Source organism: Sebastes umbrosus, chromosome 6 (genome assembly GCF_015220745.1).
Source record: "Sebastes umbrosus isolate fSebUmb1 chromosome 6, fSebUmb1.pri, whole genome shotgun sequence".
In the NCBI taxonomy this organism is placed as follows: domain Eukaryota; kingdom Metazoa; phylum Chordata; class Actinopteri; order Perciformes; family Sebastidae; genus Sebastes; species Sebastes umbrosus.
In genome coordinates, this window is record NC_051274.1 from 16,364,320 (window position 1) to 16,387,911 (window position 23,592).

Here is a 23,592-nt window from a genome sequence, read left to right on the forward strand (position 1 = left end):
GATGATGAGTTAGCACTGGCGGTAAGCATGTGTCAACCATACAGCTCATCAGAGAGCCGCTACATCACACACAGCAGGAGGTGTACAGGAGAGAGGGCAGAGGAAGAAAAAGGATACACACAAAGGAGATGGCGAGCAAAAAAGGGAACAAAGAGGGAAAATGAGTTGATGAGCGGACCACCGTGTAGACTCAAAGACAAAACGTGATGAGAGAATGATGGGGAGAGGAGAACGAATGAAGGATTATTTGGTCACAGGAGCTATTTCCTACAGCGGCAGTGATAAAGCGTAGACATACCCCGTTGTAAATCAAAGGCCTTCCCTGACTCGGCATCCCCCTCTGATTTAAGATTCCCTACTGATGGTGGCGTATTGATGATAGTGGCTAGTAATAGATTGATATTCGCTAACTGTATTCCACCATGTTTAAGTGCATTTCCATCATCGCCACAGAGGGAAGTTAATACCATCATGGAAATTGATGATAAACTTTAGTGGAGGTTTTGGAGCCGCGATGAGCAGAGCACTTTTACCCACTCCCTTCATAAATCACCCATTTTAGCGGTGGGATAACATAAAAGCCATTTTGTTGAGAATGCAGGCCATTATGCAAATATTTAGTGTTTGCAATAAACCCCATAGATCTTTCAACGTGTCCCAGAAATATAAAGTTTGGGGAATTTGTCTTTAATGTTGATGATTAATATTTCATCATGCCTATCAGAGGCTGCCCTATTTTTCAAGGCGGCAAAAGGGTGGTGTACGTGTACGGATGTGAAGGCTCTGGGTGCTTATTCAGGGCTGCATACATGCTTTGCATTATTTCTGTGATGTAGATAGATGAGATGAAATGAAAAATAGTTAATCACCTCTTTTGTTTGTTTACGCATACAGCATTGCCACGACAACTATCTCACATAGGGCTGTGTGTTGGCAAGAATCTGGCGATATGATACGTATCGCGATACGGGGTTGTGATACTGTAAGCAAGGAAGTATTGACAGAGTTAATCTTAACATGTCAACTATTAATTAAAAATCAATAGCGTTTTTGAGAATCGATACAGTATCACAAAACGTAATATCGTGATACTCGATACTTTCTCACACCCCTAATCTCACATGGTATGGAATGTATTTGTAGGGAGAGCTACGCTAATGCAATCACTGTGCAGGATTTACTGCACTGCTTCCTTTTGTCTCCTTCCTTTACCATCCTCACAAGGTTCCTATGATGAAGTTCCCTGTCACTTCGCCTCTCTCACTCCTCTCACCTCCCCTTGCCTCCTTTAGTCTTTCCCCGCTGCCAAAATAATGACAGAAGGGTGCGAGCATTGGCAAGAGATGTTGTGTCAAGTGCTGCGAGAAAGCCAACTGCACTCTGTGCCAATCACAATCAAAGAGCGTGTCCCTCCTTTCCTTTAGTCCAGCAGTTGAGGACAAGATACAGGATCATAGAATAGAAAAATCACCTGATCGGAGAAAAGCTCTGCTGAAAGACAGCAGTCATACAACAACTCACTGTTGAAACAAACCCCACCACAGTATACAGTTCAATACAATGCAGTATTCAGCTAATAAATCATTGAAGGAGTGAAAGAAAGAGAACAACCCCAAGGTTTTTCCAAGAGGGATTGAAATGCTCTCTGTTCAAAATCACAAATGTTGAATCACAATCCATTATTGACAACAACGCTACCAGACGTCAAAGCTCACCATCACAAAGATAAAAGCTGGATTCTTAAAGAAATAGAACAATTAAACTGAATATAATGGAGAATCTGGAGGACCTGCTGACTATTGGGAAAAAAAACAAAACACTTTAATTTCCCATTTGAAAGTTAAGTCTTAAATGCAACCTGAATACTCAGCGGAGAAATGCTATTGTCTCTTTGAAAATGTTAATGTCAACATTCCCACAACCTTTTTTGCTTTATTCTGGTATGTTGAGGGGCATTTAAAGGACCAGTGTAACAATTAGGGGGATCTATTTGGAATATAGTATTAATAACTATGTTTCTTTAGTCTATAATCACCTGAAAATAAGACTCATTGTGTTTTTGTTAGCTTAGAAGGAACCGTTTTTATCTACACACAGAGCGGGTCCTCTCTTTACAGAGCTGGCCGCCATGTTTCTACAGTAGCCCAGAATGGACAACCACTCCGTTAACTTTTCCTGCTTGGGCCGGAGTCGATAACGTAACATAATTGTGATTGGCCCCAGTGCAAATTTTTCTCTTGGGCCCTCACCTCAAACACCAGCGCACGCTTGTGCACACACACGCAACCATTCCAGACAATTGCAAAGCAGACAATTGCTATGCCACCATGGAGAGGCTCACCATTCCAACATACGAGACGTAACAATTACAGCACTGCTTAAGAACCATGTCCGCCTTAAAATCGCCTCAATGGATGAGGAGGGGCTGATTGGTGAAGTTGAAATGAGGAGTTATCTGATACGATACCTCCTCATCTCGCTACAAAAACCTTAATAAGGAGGCATCTGGCTGGAGGGAGATCGCCAGTGTTGAATGTGTGTTTTCTGTTTAAAAAGAGCAAACGAAGGAAGATAAGCGGTGACGTCTCCAGTCTGATCTCGAGCACACAGCTGATAGGTTGACTACGTGTTTTGTTTACATGACTAACAGAAGTGCATGTAACAGATTCAGTGTGGACAGTGTAGGAAGGGGATTTTTGGGTCCCTGACAGCTTCTGGGCCCCGGTGCGTCGCACCGGTTGCATCATCGATATTTACACCCCTGCACAGGAAACCTCTGTTGATTTTGCGGAGCTGCAGTATTTATTTCTGCACAAACTACAACTTCCACTGAACATTCACCTGATATTCTCAGAGCTAAGCTAACTCTCTCTTCTGCTCGACTAGCTCACTTGTTCGCTCACACACATTCGCTACCGCCGCTCTCTCTCTCTCGCTTCGCCACTCACTTCCCACAGACACACATACTATGCACTGACTCTTCTCCAAATGACCTACGCTACTCTTACAACAGCTCTTAGATAGGGCCATTCACGTTTTTGCGTCGGCCACCGTAGTTCTCCTACACGCTTGGCACACAGGAGAGGTTTCAATCTGCTAGATGTCGCTAAATCCTACACACTGTTTCTTCAATACTACAGCATATAAATCAGAGCTGCAGGATATAGAGTTTAAGCATATTCTGAACACTTCTCCATTGCAATCTAAAATCACAGATGATTTAACTTCAGTGATTGGAGGGTACTTACTGCGAAGTTCGATGGGACTGTCGACAGTTGACTTCCTTTACCTCCTAAAGTTTTTGTAAGTTTCACCACCAGGACTGATTTGCTAAGTGATTGCACTAATGCTATAGTTAAAGGGAATTAAAAAACTGCCGTGCCATTAAAGATTTCCTGCGGGGAAAAACAAGTACGACTTTTATTACTGGAGCTCTGGATGCCTGTAACTCCACCCGCCCTATAAAGAGCTAACGAGAGTAGAAATCTTAAACTGGGGTGTTGTTGATAATAAGAGCTGTGGTTGACCCTTCAAAGTCTTCCATCATGTCTGGTTAACTCTTGCCCTTACTTGTTACTGTTTGCTGAGAAAGAAGATGCTCAAGGGCCCTTAGGAGCTCAAGAGCCGTCTCTGAAGTTTTATTTTATTGAATTGGCATCGGGGAGTCCCTGAACCAAACCACAGTAATAAACCGTTCGAGCACGCACATACACACACCAACATACGAGACAGCCTGCCTACTTATCCAATGCAGGCAGTGCATCAGGACCACCCGGACTTGTCTGTTGTCTTAAGAATGTCATTGAGTCTCTGAACAGCTCTCCTGACGCAGCCCCCTAATCTGCCCGCTGCTGTCGGCTGTTTGCTGGGTGATGCGAGGGTTGCCAGGCAGGGTATTATGGTCTGTTGGAGTGTTTGGTCTGGGGCTTTGCTCTTTGATATCCTACACTCACATAAGCGGCTCAGTGGCTCTTCCACGCCTGTTACCCATGGTGACACGGTAACTATGATGCTACATGCCTGTTGCCTCCAGATGAGGTGAAGACGCGCCAACGTGCTCACCCTTCTGACCTCACGTAATTGGTTAAGAGTTGACTGGCTGTCCGTGTAGGTGGGGCTGCGGTCGAAATTGTGTTTTACAGCGTTGCTGTTGTTGGTTCGTCTTTGTGGGCTTTATCCCCTGAGCCTGTACAGCTTTGATCAATCCCCACCATAACAGACATATGACAGACAGCGGCTCACTCCTCATCAGGCTTATCAGGACAAAGCACATGTGTTTACACAGCACGGGGACAACTAAAAGCCACTCATATACACTCAAACAGCTGTTTTAACCCTCCCCACTGCTGGCTCCTTTCTGCTCACCCATTCTCTCCTCCTTTGTCACTCCGGCTTTCAAAGGAATGAAATATTATTGCTTGTCAAGGATGGGCGCTGGGAATGCAGGAAAAAAAGCAGAAAACACTGAAACTGGAACAACGCCCCTGTGTGCATGTGTTTGCTGGTGTGCATCTGTTTTTACTGCTTGCTTACCGCTCAGCTGTGGTAAAAAGCAAGATCATTAAACTTACTCTACCTGAAAACCTGAAAGGAAGGACTGGCTCTATAAAGAAAAAATGAAAATGAGAGATAGGCAATCTGTTTTTTTTCTTTTTTCTAGAAATTGCCACACTCAAACGGCTCAATGGATCCCAAAAGACCTTCAGCTAACAGTCTCTATAAAAACATTTTGAAGCAACAGATCACGAGGTAACATTTTACTCTACTTCCTGCAGTTTTCCGGTGAGGTCCCAGAGAACCGAGTGGATCTTGTGGTGGCCAATCTGACGGTGATAGATGCTGACCAACCGCACTCGCCTAACTGGAACGCCATCTACAGGATCATCAGCGGAGACCCGTCTGGGCACTTCACCATCCGCACTGACCCTGTCTCCAACGACGGCATGGTCACCGTGGTGAAGGTAAGACACCAGCCTATCAGAACATGCCCATCTTAGAAACAGTGTCATCTCTTTTTCTGTGCTGACTGTCAGATCCCCTCTGGATTTAAGCACAATAATAATAGACTACAGAGTTAAATGGGGACAGGCCAGGGGGTCTTTTGCCTTTCACATTCACCCTTATGTCCAAATGAGGGATTGGAGGCCGCTGCGCCCTTCAGAAACAGCTCATACACTCACACACAGACTTAAACACAATGGCTGGCGAGACCACTGTAGCAAATTAGGTATTGATTTCTCAATTACAAAGGCAACGGGTTTTATACACTCATAATGTTCTAGCTGCTGTGGTAAATGGCAGCAACAACAAAACCATGTCTTGTAACAACCTGCTGTGTTAGTGTTCAACCTCTCAGATGGAGGTTGTCTGGAGGGTTTTAACCCATTTTGAAAAGAAACATCGGAAATAGATAACAGAATAATAGTAGCTGTATGATACTCAGCTTATATTCTGTGTGTGTATGTAAAGTGTGTAGATGTATGTCCTGCTGAATGGCCTGCGGCATTTTCTGTGTTCATCCTTGAGTGGCTCGCTATAAATGTGCTTATCATGTTGCACGCGTTTTGAAGAAACTTGTTTATTTGCGTGACCCTGAGGACCCCCGGGTATTCTCCTTGCTCATCTGACTCCTGCAAATCCCATCTCACATCCTATAATAATGTTTAAAAAATAGCAATAACATCACCCTGTAATTCCCACAGCACCTTGAGCAATGAGCATTGGCATTTTGCTTCTCTTCATTATCTCTAGATGACTGCCTCTTATAATCCATTCCTCTCACTCCCTGATGTAAAATTCAGCAGGCAGCCGGGTAGCCGTGAGCTTCCATCGGGACCCATGGGAGGTTATCAGGAAATCATAAAATAAGAGACAGGACACCCCCTGGGAAGAAATGAGAAATAGACTGTCTCAACAAGTAAACAGAGGGGCTTCAACTTGCTCTGGGAAAAAGGGAGCCGGATTGGTTGACATCAGACTCAATATAGGTAAAATCAAGACGCCATAAGAAGGCGCTACCTATGTGTTCCTATTTTTACCAAGCTGCATCTGCTAGTACAGACACATCGAATCACACTGACACCCAGGTATGCGGCAATCTCCCACGAGGGACCCGGGCTCCTCTGTAAACAAGGGCTGAGGTCTTAACCAGAACATGTCACACATTTACACCGCTCTCCGGGGAGTTTATGAGACGCATTCTCATTTTCCCACACAGTAATAGAGCCAGTCGACAAACAAGCGCACGTAAAAATACACAAACAGAGCCGCTCGGTTCGAATGAGTCATTAAGATATGTAAATCACAGCTTATGATAAACACAGAAGTAGAGAAGAGGAGGAGGAGGAGAAGTGAGGCGAAGACAGATTTCCAAGGATTGAGAGACTCGCAGAGTGTGTAGATCACAGGGTGGGGGGGAGGTGGTGTTGGGGCAGGGGGGGTAGAGGTGAGAATACCAGAGGGTTGAGAAGTTGGAGTCCGACGGAACAAATTAAGTAAGAGGGAAAGAGAGGAACGAGTGAAGCGATACAGAGGAGATGTAAGATGTGATGGCTCATGGGCAAAAGATGGAAGCCGTGTTATTGACCTCTCACCCCTCTGGCTTCCCTCAGGGCGAGTGTGTCCAAGTGTGTATGCATGTTTTAGTTAGCCTACAGCTATACTCTAGACCCCCCTGTGCTCTGAATACCACTGGCAGTAGATCAAAGAGTCTTGAGCGTGGTGTGCTTGTAAATGGGTTCCCAGTGCACCAGTGGGGTCACACACGAATACACACCTACAGTATGAGATCCCATTTACCCATATCTACGTGTGTGTACACATACAAACTGTAACACACACACAAACACATCCACTCAAGTGCCCTTGTCAAACAGGCTGCCTGATTAAGAATGCTTTTTATATATATCAGAGCTCTGCTGCCACACTGTCCACTAATAACACTCAATGCAACATACAGATGTGCTCAGAATCATTAACGTCACCGTCAGACACCACAGACACGAGCCTTGCGGCGGTAATCATCAGCCGCCTATTTCGAAATGTGCCAGCAGGACCTACAAGCACCGTGTTTGTTCTCTTTTTTATTTCCTTGCTTGTTGTTGTTGTCATTTGAACCTGATGGTGTAGTCTTCATTAGGAGAGCACGGAACTGTCACTGTGGTTTAGGCTCAGCCGGTAAAAACCCCTGTGAGAGTACACATATACACGCACACACTCAAAAGGCAGAGCCATGACAGCACCCTATGAATAGACTAAGCCCTGTTGCCTCCTCTCAGGATGTGTGTATGAGTGTGTGTGTGTTGGTTAGTAGTTTAGAGAGAATATGGGTCCAATTCATCAGGGGAACACTTGACGTGGCATCTGTTCATTTATTATGTCCTTTATCATCAACAAGGTTCAACGCATCCACAAAAGAGAAATGTTGACAGGGGTTTTCACACTATCATCAGTATGCTTGAATGCTTGACATGGTTTGCTCATAAAAAGTAATGATACTACTAATTGTAGTAATGATCGTTGACCATACACAACGAGAAAAGGCTTTATTTCCTATCTTCTTTACCTGTAAATCAATAATGAAGAATGTAGTTTCAAGTAAAGAATGCATTCATTTTTATTTTATTTTACAATAATAAAGTTTCACATATTTTTCTCACTGAAAAAATCAGATAAAATTATATATGCAAGAGGACATGATAAATACAGTTCAGAACAAGGACAACGCTGCAATAAATACCAAATAAATATAGTTTATAATGTCCCATTTCTGTTCAGACTGTCACAGAGGTGGCTATTAACTTGTGTGATATTTTGTACTTGATTGTATTAAATGTGTTCATGTCTACCCACTGTATATTTTCATATAATTATGTGCAATCTTTTAATAAAATATGTGAGACAAGGGACATTCCATCAAACAAGCACAAATACAATTATTATAGAGTCAAATATGGCTATTAAGGGTCTTGGTGCAACATTACTGATGTACACAGTGCTTTATTTGATCCCTCATGCTAGATTTCAGTATTTGCAAACTATCTTTGCCTGTTTACCAAGAAAAAAGAATTGTATAATGTTTAAACTGCGTTCTCTTCTCACACGCTGTCATTATCTTCCTTCCTCCCTTCAGCCAGTAGACTTTGAGATGAACCGTGCCTTCATGCTGACGGTGGTGGTGTCCAACCAGGCCCACCTAGCCAGCGGCATCCAGTCCTCGCTCCAGTCCACAGCCGGCGTCACCATATCTGTCCAGGACGTCAACGAACCCCCTTACTTCCCCACGAACCCAAAACCCATCCGCTATGAGGAGGGTGTCCCCGCTGGCACCAGTCTGACGACCTTCTCAGCCGCCGATCCCGACCGACTACAGATGCAGCAGACAATCAGGTACGGAGTGACTACAAGAGATCGGACTACAAAATGGCAATCCTATTCTGACATTTTAACAGCATGCCGTTAGTTTAAATTCCTTCTGGTGCAAGATAATTTAGATCTTATTGGATACGTTTTATTACATATGGACAGTGCCTGGACCCAGAGAAGTGTTGCCCGATTGAAGTCTGGCTAGCTGCATTGCAAGTACAAGCCTGGCAGAAATCCCTCCGTATGCACTAACAGCAGGCTAAAAAGACTTTTGGATAGGTTCCATGTCGGTAGTTAGGGGTCAAAGTTCAACAAGGGGACTATATTTTGGCATCACCCATCTCTCAAAGTCTCACTGTGCGGAGTTTATGAGCCACCGCAGAACTCTTAGTGAGGAGGGTGAGGTTAATAGGGAGCAATAGCCTCTGGGGTAATCAGGAGCGTGTGCATTCTGTAGATTTCATGAGCACATACATGCAGGTGCACACACACACACACACACAAGCAGAGAGAGAGAGAACAGGATGGAGGGAGGGGGGAGAATAAAGAGAACAGCTGGCTCGAGTCCAAACGCCTGACACAGCATTATGTCCACCTGCAGTGTTCTTTCTCTGCGCTAAGCCTCTCTGGATTTTAAATGTAAACCAACCTTTAAATGACCAGCAGGCCTTTTCCTCAGTCCTGCTGTCGACTTGACATTAGCACTGACTGCATTATGGTCTTTCAAACTTAGAGGTAATCTATTAAGTACACTTTGCTCTGTATTGACGTTGCAAAGAGAAAGATTAGGTGTGTTTCCCCTCATGGTCACATGTAGAATGTCCTTATTAGGGCTATCAAATGCAAAATCGTTTTAACGCCACTTATTTCTTTAATGCTTAGATTAATGAATTAGTTTTAAAGCTAGAGTGAAGATACTGGCATAATATGAACCTAAACAAACTTAAGTAATCCATTTGTGCCAACCATGTCATACTTGCTTGTCGCGAAGGAACCTGAATAACGCTCCAAAGTTACGCTACATTTTGGCGAGGAAAAACTGGCATGGCCATTTTCAAAGGGGTCCCCTTGACCTCTGACCTCAAAATATGTGAATGAAAATGGATTCTTTGGGTACCCACGAGTCTCCCCTTTACAGACATGCACTTTATGATAATCACATGATGCTTGGGGCAAGTCATAGTCAAGTCAGCACACTGACACACTGACACACTGACAGCTGTTGTTGCCTGTTGGGCTTCAGTTTGCCATGTTATGATTTGAGCATATTTATTTTATGCTAAATGCAGTACCTGTGAGGGTTTCTGGACAATATTTGTTACTGTTTTGTGTTGTTAATTGATTTCCAGTAATAAATATATACATAAATTTGCATAAAGCAAGCATATTTCCCCACTCCCATGTTGATAAAAGTATTAAATACTTGACAAATCTCCCTTTAAGGTACATTTTGAACAGATAAAAAATGTGCGATTCATTTGCGATTCATTGCGATTCAATATTTTAATTGATTGACAGCCCTATTCCTTATAGATTATAGTGTATTGGTGTAATGTTAACCGGCATTGTGTAGTGCACTAATTGAGTTGATAATACGGCTGTGGCATTAATGCCACCTCCTTCCAACCCTCACACACAGCCCCTTCCTTCCCATTTTCTCTGGGGAAAAGATCTGAGCAAATTTCCCAGCTAATTTCGCAGCAAATGAGAGTAAATTGGGTGTACATTATAATTTAGGAAGACGCCAAAGTCACCAGCTGGTCTCTCTCTCTCTCTCTGCTTTCCCTCTGTATCTCTCTCTCATCTTCTCTCTCTGTTGAATTCACTTTGACCTCTTTGGTTTCCTCCCTGCTTTTCTATGACCCGTGCAAGACTGCAGTACTTTACATCTTGGAAATAAGTTAGCCTTTTGCAAGCACGCTGTGGTCTGTCATGGTCTCCTTAACACAGACCAAATCTCTCTCCTCTGTTCTCACCACGCGAGCAAGCAGGACTGTCGAGATGGCAAATCCTCCACCTCATTCATTTAGATCCATCTGGATAGGATCACTATCAATCCCCCTGCTTTACACCAGTCCTATAAAAGGTATCTACTCTAGACTGTTATGCAAGGACACTAATCACAGCTCATCTCTTGAATTCTCATTATTCTGAAGAAAAAGAAATTCAGGGGCTCATTCTTGCCAATCAGCTAAAGCCCTGTAAGTGTTTGCATCACCCTGTTTCACTTTCATTTTCAAACTTTTATCACACAGAACTGATCTCAGTGTGCATACCTCCAAAACCCCATCAATCAAATAGTTAGCTGACAAGTCTGTTTGCATCGGGGAGACATTTATATATGACAGCACAGTTTGCGTTACGTGTAATTTATGGCGTATGTCTTTGCATATGACAAAGAGCTGTATGTCTTTGTAAATGGATGGTGGGGATGCATAAAGAGAAGAGAGACAAGGAGAAGATTTAGAGGGAGTCGTAAAAGTCGAAAGTAAGGTGAAAAAAGACCTAAGGGATAGGAGGAGGGAGGCGGAGAGGAGCTGAGGATGCTGAGCTGACTCTGGGTCAAGGTTTGAACTTGAGAGGTGCTTATCAAAGGAGGGACAGACTGACAGTGTCCTGTTGGGATTGGGGAGGATGCGATGTGGACAGGAGCAGGGGCAGGTGGGGGGGAGAGTGAGGCATCATGCATCACCTGTCAGACACCCGACCAGTAAGGTCGAGACATGGGATTGGAGACACTGGCATAAATGATTACCCAAACCTCCTTGGCTAAGCTTGAGACATGCATTTTTCATCCTCAGGGTCAGGGGTTTGAAAAATAAATGTCATACCTCTCCCTGCTGTTCGCTAAGATCACTAACCTGCCAGGCCTAATCATACATCCAGCTCTACTCGCACACCAACCAAGTCCCAAATGAGAAAAACCTTCAGGTAGAGGAGAGCTCGGGAAAGCATTGGAAATGAGCCACAGGAAGGAATAATTAAACTTTCACACAAAATCTAACATTCAAACCACATTTTTGTTCCAAAAGAACACTAGAGTAAACACGAGCTGTTTACCTTTCCAAGAAAGACAAAAAATTGGCATAGCGCTTCATTAAAAAAGTTAGCGATAGGGACTGCCAGTTGCCCACAGTAACACTGTTGACAGTTGGGACTAGTAAACAAAAACACTGTGGGCTGTTTTCACAATCCTCATTCTAATGGCCAGAGTAGCCCTACAGTTTACTGAATGCTATCAGAAAAAGTGAAGTAAGTGAAAATGACTTGTTTAAAGCCAGCTGGATTCTGACCTCAACTTTCCTGGAGTTTACCTTTAAGAACAGAACTAATAATGCAGCGGATTGTTGCTGAGACTGTTCATTCAGGACTTCATTTGCTTCATATACGGTGTATTACATCTGCAATGAGGTCTGTTTAGGGGACTTAATTAAAGTGTGGTGGTGGACAGAGCCCTCTGCTTTGTGAACAAACCTTTGTGTCGTGTTTTTTATCATCAGAGAGCATATAGCTACACAGGAGAGAATAAGGTCTGGTGGTATTTCATAGGGAAAAAAATTCCTTTGCTCTCATACACCATTTTCTATACACAGTTAATCCAAATTACAAAAACATATTTTATCACGTTTTTATGGTATTATAGCCATGCAGGTAATTTTGGTTTTATTGGGCCAGGTTTTGAGACACAGTGGAGGTCAATGGAATTTAGTTTGTGCCATATCTAAAGGAATAGTTAGGCAGCTTCTTGCTGAAGGTTAGATGAGAAGATAGATACCACTCTCATGTCTGTATGCTAAATATAAATATAATAGCTGGAAGCAAGGGGAAACGACTAGCCTGGCTCTGTCAAGAGGTCAAAAAAAAAATCCACCAACACCTCTAAAGCTAATAAACATGTTATACGTCAGGGTGGTTTTTTTCTGTTGTTTTTTTTGTACACAAACTGAAGTGAAAGAACAGCAAGTTGTGGTTTTATGGGGGGTTATGTGGCGGGCTATTTCTTGGCCGAGACCAGTGTCTTGTCACTGTGAGGTTGCCAGGCAATTAGCAGACTCCAGGCTCCAGTTTTGTGGACTGATTAAACAAACACACAGATACAGAATGCTGTGTTAATTAATGAGCTTTAAAGGGACTGGTAGGCAGATTCTTCAAACTTTGGACAGAGCCATGCTAGCTTTTTACCACTGCTCACCATTTTAGTTTCAACATTTTTATTGATGCGAGTATAATGTAAAAAGGGCACCACAAGCGATATTGAAAAAAAAGGTACACCACACCAAGGGAATTTAAGGATGACAAAGAAAGAAGAAAAAAACACAATTATAACAAATAATAACAATAACAATGAAAGACGGGGATTTAAAAATAAATAAATAAATAAATAGGTAAATAGATCAATTAAATTATATAAATCTAAATTAAATAAAATTAATAGATAAAAAACATAATATATACAGTGTATATATATATATATATATATAAAATACAAAATAACATAAATAATAATTGAAAAATATATATTTTTAATTAAATAAAAAGAAAGCGTGTTTGACAAAGTGTCAAACTATTCATTTAATAAATTCTATAGCATGTTTTTTCCCAGAACAATGTTCCTGGTATTTGGGTGAAATGACCCTTTAATTTCCGTCTGCTCAGTAAAAAGTGCACCAGCTTGTTTGCCCTCCACTGGAAAGACAAAAGATTTTTTTTTCTCTCAGCTCAGACAGAGACAGTGAGTTTGGCATGATAAAGCCAATAGAGATGCAGTTGGACACAGAATAGCGGTAGGTATCAAGTCAGTCCTAATGAGGATATTAAAACCAGATCATACAGCCATGCTGCTACTTCCGAATGTCACCTCTCCCTGTCTTCCCCTCCTACCCATTCCTGATCATATTCCTCACTCTTTCATCCCACCCTCCCACTGTGATGGACTCGCTGTAGTCCTGGTGGTGATTTCACAGTCCGCCAGTTAGTGGCGGTGGGCTTGGCTAGCCTGTGTGAAACCATCTAGAGTGTGGGAATGTCATCTCTGTGATCCCCTTCCCCGCACTGCGCTACGCCTGGGATCATGCCCACTGCCTGCTGGTAAAATCCCACCTCCCTAACTGCAGGAGAGAGATTATACTCTCTGTCCACCCCCCCCTCCTTACCGCCACCCAACCCCTCAGGCTTTCACTCTCCTCCATGTAAGTAGAAATGTACATGCAGTATTTAATCGAACAGGAATAAACAAGTGGGCTGCACACATGGACAGTAAATACACTACAATTCAATAAATATAAAAGCAAGGTTAAGGTCAAGTCTATTTCAATTTAAATGGATTTAAAAGCTGGTTGTGTTCTGTCACATAACATGGCCTTATTGCCCAAGCTGACATCCAGTGAATGAAGTCGGATTGATGTGGAAACCTTGTTGCGTAAGGCCAAGATGTCCACGGACGATGTTTCGCACACCAACGCGAGATTGCAGCCAGGAGAGGTGGCAGTTGATGAACTGTGCATCGCAGAGGGAATGAGACGAGGATGAGAAGATACAGACGGGGATAAGAAAATGTATGAATACAAAAGCACGGCAAGATGAGGTGAGGCGGCATGGGCTGAGAGGGATCTGATAGAATTGAAAGTGTGGAACGAGCCGGAAGCGACAAACGCCCGAGAAACAAGAACAGTTAGATCAGAGTGAGATTGGGATTCAATCCTAGAGATGATCCCCTGTTCCATCCATGCCCTTTATCCCAGGGGATGTCGCCACCTGCTACCACATCCACTTTCCTGTTTGACGATCAGTACCAAGATCCTATCATTCTGTCTCCACCCTATGCACAGCCTTCCCATACACACACAGTGACATTTGCAAACATACAAGCATTAAAACATGCATGCACATCACCCTGCCAGGCAGTTTAGCCCTCCCCAGCACAAGCAAACACTTCCTAGAATATGTACATGCAACACACACACAGGCAGCTGCAGCGGTGCTTAACTAGGGAGGTAATTGACTTCAATGCCTGCTACACAGGAGTGAGAAATGAGGTGAAATTGACTGTAGGCTGCAGGCTCTGGAGGAGAAGTCAATGAAGAATTAAACTGTGTGAAGGTCAGGCTTTTGTGATTTTCTGAGTGTGTGTATGTGCAGACAATCTTTGAACGCACAGACGCAAGAGAAAATTTTCAATTGCTTGTAAACACGGAAGCGCCAGCGCTAACTTCTCCATCGATTTGTCCTTGTGTGTTTTTAGGTATTCAAAGCTGAACGACCCGGCGGACTGGTTGTCCATCAACAGAACCAATGGTCAGATCGTAACCACGGCGATGCTCGACCGAGAGTCTATCTATGTGAAAAACAACGTATATGAAGCCACATTCCTGGCAACAGACAATGGTAAGAGTTTCTCTGAATGCACATGTTTTTATCAGTGACTATTTTTTATCTAAACTAGAGTGATCAAGGTTGCTGCTTCCCTTTCTTTGGTCCTTCTTTGGATGTCCTCATTCCCACGTTTTCCTGCACAGTTCATTTTACAGCCCCAAAAACAGTTAATGCCAAAAAATGAAGTTCAAAATGTTTTATAAATTCAATTACTATTACTATGACATTACGAAGATAGGTGGATTTGCTAAAAGAAAAACACACATACACACACATCTTAAAAAGGAAACGTTACTTGACATTACAGTACGGTTACAGTACATTTGAGCCATTTCTGTTTTTGATTATGGAGATACTATCATTCTAACTTTTCTATTCTGATTCCATTTACTACTGATCATTGCTCTGTGGTAGTTAGGGCCAGGTATTGTTAAAAAAAAATTAAGATGCCATTACCAGTAGCCTTAAAGTGCTACTAATACCAATAGATTACTTCATCCAATTCCCATTATGTGACTGGAAGCTGTGTGCGTCCCACCGGCTAATCGGCCGCACTGCACAGCGCACATATAGTGGTTACCGCTGATAATGCCGTCCTCCGACCAACGGGTGCAGGACTGCAGTGTCGCAGAACCGTAACGGCCACAACCCCCCCGCCACGTTACGTGTTAGCTTTGTCAGCACTTGTTGCCGTTGTTTGCGCTGTATACATCGATAGCACCGTTAGCTGCTAGGCGTCGGCTCAGACATCTCCGTGTTCAGAGCCATGTGCAGGCAGGCAATCCCAGCTGTATGGGTTGCAACTGCTGCGGGAGTGAGCCAATCACACGTCGCAATACAGTAAATCGAAGAACGCTCGCGGCGATTGGCTGCGAGCAAAACAGTCGTCTTTTTCTAGATTTGGCCACAAAAAGTATCGATTGCAGGCATCATTTGACTGGAGAAGTTTTGATACTACTTGGTACTGGGTTGTTTCGGTCGATATCTTAAAGGCATAGAGTCCCTATACCCAGCCCTAGTGGTAGTTTTAGTATTTAACATTTAGGAATTATGACATTGGGTTACAAGACTCAATAGCATTCTGATTTGGTTAGACCATTGCCTGGTACGACAGTATAATATACATCTAAACATGTATGAAATAGCCTAAAAAGCACTATACTATACTATACTCCGTGCTTATGACCGGAAGGTCAACTGTTGAATGTTGAGAATTTGAATCATTGTTAGAAATGATCCGATATGTCGGTAAATACATGGAAAATGTTGCTTACTGTTTGATGAAAATGGAGACATTTGTGTAGCTTTAGAGGGATATAAGGACATGGAAGCTCTGCAGCATTCAAGTGCAGTGCAGCTGGGGTAGAGTTAGAGAAAATCCTGGATTCACACAACCTGGTCACACTCTTGATCCTCTCCTCTCATCCTTCTTATCTTCTGTCCATGACTGCCTCCTCCTTCCCTTTCTCACAACGTGGCATATATATTTGTTCTGCCTCAAAGTTGAAACTCGAGTTTAACCGAGCACAAACTCAATCACAGCAAACAAATAAGTTCTCCTTTTTCTCAAGTGGAAGTGAGTGCTTTTTCTCAACTAAAAAGGTTCCCCCCCCCCCTCTCCCCAAATTGCCTTATCAGTGACGTGCAGTGCACTGGTGTGTTTACCTTAAGTTGAGCTGGCTTTGAAACACTGGTGTATTTATAGGTGTGAGCATGTGTGAAGAATGATCTCATTTGAAACACATTGATGTGAGCAGCATATGTGTGTGTTTCCGTACTTTTTTCTTTCGGCGATGATTGACAATATCAGACACCATGACGTGTAACCTGCTGTGCTGATGGGAAGGAAGAGGCAGCGGGATTAGAGGTTGACTCGCTCCTGTTGTTTGAACTTCACAAACATCTAATTTCTTTCCCTGTCATTTCCTGGACTTCTTTTCATTTAAATATCTATATCCTTGAAGAAGACGTTTTTTCTCCACCTGACCTCTTCAATGTGCACAATTTAGAGCTGCATGTTTGGCTGATATTGAAGCGGTGGGAAGTCCAAAAGATGAGCAGTTAAAGTTATGTATGCATGTTTGTGTGTGTGTACATCAGTCTGACTATGTGGGTGTTGCTGGAGTGCCAGCTGTCATAACGTTAGAGGGATTATGGTAAGAAGTACTATGAGACAGTAAGAATAGTAGGGCGAGACATGGAGAGGTGGTGACAGCACGGCGAGGAGCACACTTGTATTTGTTACCATGTATTTATGTCGGCCCCCGACACAATCTGACTGCTTCAGACCCTCCTGACACACGTCTTCCTGTTTGAACACCTATGGTTTATGTGTTTATGTGCTCTTCAAAGAACATATGGAAGGCTCGCTACAAGTCTTTTCACCATGCCTCACATCTCTGAGCCACCATCAAAAAAAGGAGTTAATACAAATCCTTTTGAGGAATTTACACAAACATAATTATTTATTTAGCTGGTTAAAACCCACATAATTCTCCTATCAGCTGTGGCAAGCTGCTTCCACATGTCCCCCATACATGGCTGGGATTAACAAAGCTGCAGAATGGGAAAGCCTCCCTGTGTGTTTCTGAGTGTGTGTTTATGAACCACACGTTTATGGTTCAGTATGTATGTGTTAAATTTGCATTAAATACTGTACATTCAGTATGTATGCGTATAACGTGTGTCCACCATAAAATTGTTGGATAATGCTGAAATAGTGACAGTCAAATCTAAGGTTCCTCTAATGTATTTAAAGCTTTTAGAAGCTGTTTTTAAAGAGTATCATATATAAGTGTGTTAATATGGCTACCTAAAAGGGTGTGATTTTTAATTGATGTATTCATGACATAGACTATGATGTAATTCTAGTATAACTATAAAGTAATATGTTGTCAGAATGAGAAGAATGCAGTGATTTTACCAGATTGAGAACTACAACTAGTTTTATAGCCCTACTGAGGTAATAATGAATAAATAAGATAAAATATATATATTTTTTTCTAACCTGTTAATGTAATAATAATAGATTTTCTCATAACGACTCATTACATTGACAGCTTTGTTACATTTCTTCTTCAACATTTTAATTTTAATTATTACAGCTGACAGTTAATCACATCAATCATTCTTTGTGTTTCACAGTTTTTAAAACATAGTCTGCTAGATGGTACCAATGTGCAGCTGTTCCTTGCACATGTGCAGATAAAACAAAAGAGAATTAAAAATATGTTGATGCTTAGGGAGACACACATTAGTAATATAGCTGTGGTAAAGCAGCATGTTGTAGAATTGTGTGGTTACATACAGTTTTCCCCCCAACATGTTACCTTCTCTTTTGGTTGTTCACTTAATGGTTGTGTTTAGAAGGTAACCCTCAAATTGCAAAAATTTGCAAAAAGCTTGTGCGAGGCTCGCTGCTCGACAACCTATCCTTATCTTAACCATTCAAGGTCAATGCCTAACCTTAACCATTCAAGGTCAATGCCTAACCTTAACCATTTGAGGTCAATGCCTAACCTTAACTATTCAAGGTCAATGCCTAGCCTTAACCATTTGAGGTCAATGCCTAACCTTAACTATTCAAGGTCAATGCCTAACCTTAACCATTTGAGGTCAATGTCTAACCTTAACTATTCAAGGTCAATGCCTAACCTTAACCATTTGAGGTCAATGCCTAACCTTAACTATTCAAGGTCAATGCCTAACCTTAACCATTTGAGGTCAATGTCTAACCATAACTATTCAAGGTCAATGCCTAACCTTAACCATTCGAGGTCAATGCCTAACCTTAACCATTCAAGGTCAATGCCTAACCTTAAACATTCAAGGTCAGGAAAAAGTGTAGCTTTTTCGTGGTAAAGTGCTAACACTGTACATAATTTGTCTGTTATTCACTTTATGTGTGAATAGTCCAGTTCTGACATAACTATCAGGTGATATAAGTGGATTATGTGTGAAGTGTCTATTTGATTCACCTCTAGACTATTAAACCTTGAACCTGACTGGTCTTCTTAACACAGGCTTTAAAAATATGTAGACTACTTCTCAGTTATGTTTTTCTTAAACTCCAGCTCAAACTGTTGTGAAACTCAACTACAGCTCCAGTGCCACATCAATTAGCGATCACTTGATAAGTCTTCAATCAGTCGTAGTGATGTACAATATTAATCGTAGTATTACCAGTCAGACAGAACTCACACTGTCGACTGACTCACTTACAGCCTCCGTCTTTAGCTGTGGCTCACTCTTCTTGTGGCAAATGTCTTGCTCTGTTGCCATGTTTAATTGGCAGATCTGTCAGCTTTGCATAAATCTCTGTAAATTACATCGCCCTTATCTCATCCCAGGGATGGGCCCTGGGGTCGCATGATTCCATCCAATAGCTCAGCCAGTGGGGCGTGGCGGGGAAATGACTCGTAATTGGAGGCAGCTAAGGGTCGTCGCCCCCTGACACACACTCAATAAACACCTCTGAGCTTTACGCCTAAGCGCTCTTTTTTTTTTTTCCTTCAGATTTCTCCTTGCCACATTTTCATACTACACGTACACATTCATGCATTCTTCTCCCCACTCTACTATCTCGCTCTGATTCTTTAAAGTGTCTATTCTTTACTCCCAATTCTCTATAAATGCTGTTGCTGATGGTCTGTTGCTCTGTTCAATCAATGCAAAGGGCTTCAGGATTGTGTCTGCAGATGAGGTGTGTGTCTGTGTGCATCAGTGCATGTTATTACAGTCCAAGGCTGACAATATTGTGGTAAAGCAGCACCTGCGATGCCTGCCCATAGGAGCGTCCGACCAAATTTCTCCAGTTGCCTTAATAATTTCAACAAACTTACAACATGGACTGTGCAACATTGGTGTAAAGTCGGCAGTTCGTTAAAGAGAATATCACACCTTTAATATAGCTGCCTAATTAGCCACATATTTATGTACACATGTATGCAGCTATAATAAGACAATCCAGTGCTATAGCAACTGTGTGTTCAACAGATTCCTAATTTTTTTTTAATTAATAGTTTAATTTATAACTAAATGTGATCATATTGCCCTCTACAGTAAGTGAAACTGACTCACTTTAGGAATCTGTTGAAAATACATTTTTACACACATACGTATGTGGCTAATTACTTTTTTCCTAATGGTTTAACACAACGGGTCCACTAACTTCAAACTAACAAAAAACAAAAATCTGACAAATTTCTATCAAAGAATAATGGAGTTAATGAATGTGTTTTGTCTCAGTTAAATAAATAAAATACTAATAATTTTATGATAAGCTGCTATAGTCTGCAATGTGGGAAAGTCGCAACCATTTTCACACAGTAAATAATTTTCAATAGTGATTGATTATGTGTGACCACTGCTCATTCGCATTAGGCAGTATATTTTTGGCATCATTGGGCAATAACCTTCTCTTTTGTATGTATGTGAGCATGCAGTAGAGATACTGTATATACATAAGCACATAGGCATACAGTATGTGCATTTACAAGTACATAAACGTAGGTGATTATGTTCACCTTTCAGAAATACATTGTTAATATTGCAGGCAGACGTGCCTTTATCTACACAATCATAGATGGCTCTCCGAGTTTAGTGTAAATACACACAGACAAGGACTTGTTTGATTGTGTTACAGTCATCATTATTGTACCTAAGCCGCCTCTAGGCGATTGAATGTGCCGTGCCTGCATCTGGATCGACTCTGATGGCTTTGATTTGGCTCTGAGGCTAAAAGAGGAGCTGGAAAGCACAACTGTCAAAAGTATTTCTGTCAAGGGTAAAAAATCCTCCTCCGGTTCTACAGCATCCCTACCTCTAACCTCACCATTGTGAATAGACCGAGGTTCCTTTCACCTCTTTTCATTCCTTTTATCTCTCTTTTTTGTTCTCTTTCATTATACGTGCCTCCGCTCAGTCGGCCTTCAGCTCCTGTCCCTCTTCCCTCTCAATCGTCCCTTTCACTGCTCACATCTTCTCTTGTCATCCCGTCATGATACTATTTCCTCTTCTCTCTCTTTTCTGCTCCCAGGCTCTCCTGCAGCCAGCGGCACAGGCACGCTGCAGATCTATCTGATAGATATAAATGACAACCCCCCAGCGCTCATACCCAAGGAGTCTCAGATCTGTGAGCGGGTGAACAAGAACGTCCACGGTGTCAACATCACTGCAGCTGACGCCGACACAGACCCCAACGCCGGACCTTTTGTCTTCGAGCTGCCCAACTTTCCCACCAGCATCAAGCGCAACTGGACGATTTCTCGGATCAGTGGTGAGGAGGTGTTGGCGTAGAATGACGACACTAGAGAACATATGAAACTGAATATATGATCAGCGTATGGAATGTTACATGTCAAGCAAAACATAGTGTAGCATTCGTCCAACCCTTTTTATAAATCTTTATCAATTATTTGATATACTAACTCTGACCAAAATCTCATCAGATGCTTGATTATAAAGCTCCTTACATCTTTCTCACCCATGTGTGCTATACTGTATATTATACTAAACTACTTACAGTATATATGGAAGTAATACTTGGTAATTATTCAATATGATCAACTTTTAGTGGAATATTATGATGTAATGATCATATTTGACCATGTTTTTTTTATTTTCTATTTTTTTTTTACAAAATACTCTGATCTAAATTCATAATTTCAAACAAATTGCTATTTAAAACCAACAAAATTATTTTTTCTTTTAAATTAGTTAATCTTTGAATTACGTAATGCATAATAGTGGGATGCTGATCATTGTATTATACAAAATGTTTTTTTTACATACATTTTCAATAGTGTGTGTATATACTGTATATATATATTGATAATGAAAAAACATTCTAATTAATACTGTGATATTAATATCAATCATAATACCCTATGTGGAAGCAATGTTTAAGATTTTGGTCAGAAGTGATGATTAGTTACTGTCTATTTGGTAACTTGTCTGTTTCCTCTTCACTCTACAGGTGATTACGCCCGTCTAAGGCTGCAGTACCAGGTATATTTAGAGCCGGGGGTGTACGAGGTCCCTGTAATAGTGTCCGACTCGGGGAACCCTCCGTTGTCCAACAGGTCGGTCATCAAAGTGAAGGTGTGTCCCTGCGACGAACACGGAGACTGCACCACCCTCGGGGCTGTGGCGGCCGCCGGCTTGGGAACCGGAGCCATCATCTCCATCCTCATGTGCATCATCATTCTCCTCAGTGAGTATCAGCTGTTCATATCACATTCATACACTGACACCTCACTACTTACAGACATGTCACACACACACACACATATATATACACCAAGCAAAAAGTTAAAGCTGCCTGTGGATTGTCTTTGATTTGCCTTTCTGCCAAAAAAGTGCAGTTCAGGGCTCAGTCATTAAACATTCACCAGGCTGCAATACAACAACATGAACAATAGTTTGTATAATGGATTAATGCCTCGACTGCTGGAATCTCCTCCAGCATCTCTTGACAAGGAGGTTCCTGTCTTCTTTTCCTAGTAGGGTAAATATCTGCTGCTATCTGTCATGCCAGCGATTCATGCCGCTGGCTTACTTTGCTGCCGTGGGTTGCATTGCTCGTACATATAGACAAATCTTATAGATAAATTCACTTGCTGCTGTTGGGTTTTTCCTGCATATTTCAAAATGTTGGATGTTGTTTGTGAATGACTCATTCTTTTCATTGCTACTACTACCACTAATACAAGTTTTGGAAGCGATTCACATTTATTCTTTTATTTATTGTTATGTTTATTTGATCAAGTAGAGCCCACTGAGGTTTGAAATTTCTCTTTCAAGGAAGACAAACAACACACAGGGAAGAAAAGAAACGACTACAAAGCTACGAAAAATAATGTTAAATGAGGAGGACTTTTGAAATATGACTTTTACTGAAATGATTATCTTTTGATCTGCCACTGCTATAGTTACAGTTTGGTTAGGTCTAGGAATAAAAAGTACTTTGGTGAAGTTAGGGAAAGATTGTGGTGAGGGTTAAAACAAAAACAACACTGACTGCTGGGAGGAAAGGAGTTGTGAACAGAGTTCTCGTGTCAGACTCTGACATTGTTGAGCCTCTGACTTTTCCACTAGAACCACAAGCAAGGCAAAGTTTCCACCTACACGTATCCTGCAAAATATTTCAACATCTACTAAATATAGTGGCGCAAACTTGTGTACAAACATTCATAGTTCACAGATGATGCATCCTATGGATTTTGGTGACCCCCCCCTAACTTTTCCTCTAGCATCACCTTGAGGTTGATATTTGTGGTTTTAAAGGAACGGTGTGTAACATTTCAAGGGATCTAGTAGCAGAAATGGAATAAAATATTCATAACTATGTTTTCATTAGTGTCATTAGGCTCTAGAGAGAACCTTTCGCATTTTTACATTACCTGAAGGCCACTGTGGTTCTCCGACATGCTTGAAAAGGGAGGAGAGAGCGGAGGGGTATTCAGTTGATTGCAATCTGCAACCACACCACTAAATTATACACACTGGTTCTTTAAGTGAAATACCTCAACAGCTATTGGATGGATTGCCATCAAATTTAGTATGCACAAGCCGGAAGCCACAAGCATGTCCCCCTCAAGATGAATTGTAAAAATGTTGGTGATCCCATGATTTTTCTCTCTAGCACTATCATCAGGTCGAAATGTCTAAAAGGTTTATGACCAAATATCTGCAATATTTATGATATCTTTGTGTTTTGTGCTAATTAGCATGCTAAACTAAGATGGTGAACATGGTAAACATTATACCTGCTTGTCATTGTTAGCATGTTAGTATGCCGGCTTGAGCATTTAGCTCAACGCACCGCTGTGCCTACAGCAATTACAGCCTCACAGA

The 23,592-nt window shown here is 41.8% G+C and overlaps 1 protein-coding gene across 1 annotated transcript in view; it reads left to right on the plus strand.

The window, feature by feature from the left end:
- LOC119489326 (cadherin-4-like) overlaps positions 1 to 23,592 on the plus strand; it is a 276,141-nt gene that overhangs the window by 247,119 nt on the left and 5,430 nt on the right. Inside the window, exons 10-14 of the mRNA XM_037771595.1 lie at positions 4,776 to 4,961; positions 8,132 to 8,388; positions 14,606 to 14,748; positions 20,774 to 21,013; positions 21,713 to 21,949. Coding sequence (XP_037627523.1) covers positions 4,776 to 4,961; positions 8,132 to 8,388; positions 14,606 to 14,748; positions 20,774 to 21,013; positions 21,713 to 21,949 — 1,063 coding nt within the window. The remainder of the gene's footprint in view (positions 1 to 4,775; positions 4,962 to 8,131; positions 8,389 to 14,605; positions 14,749 to 20,773; positions 21,014 to 21,712; positions 21,950 to 23,592) is intronic.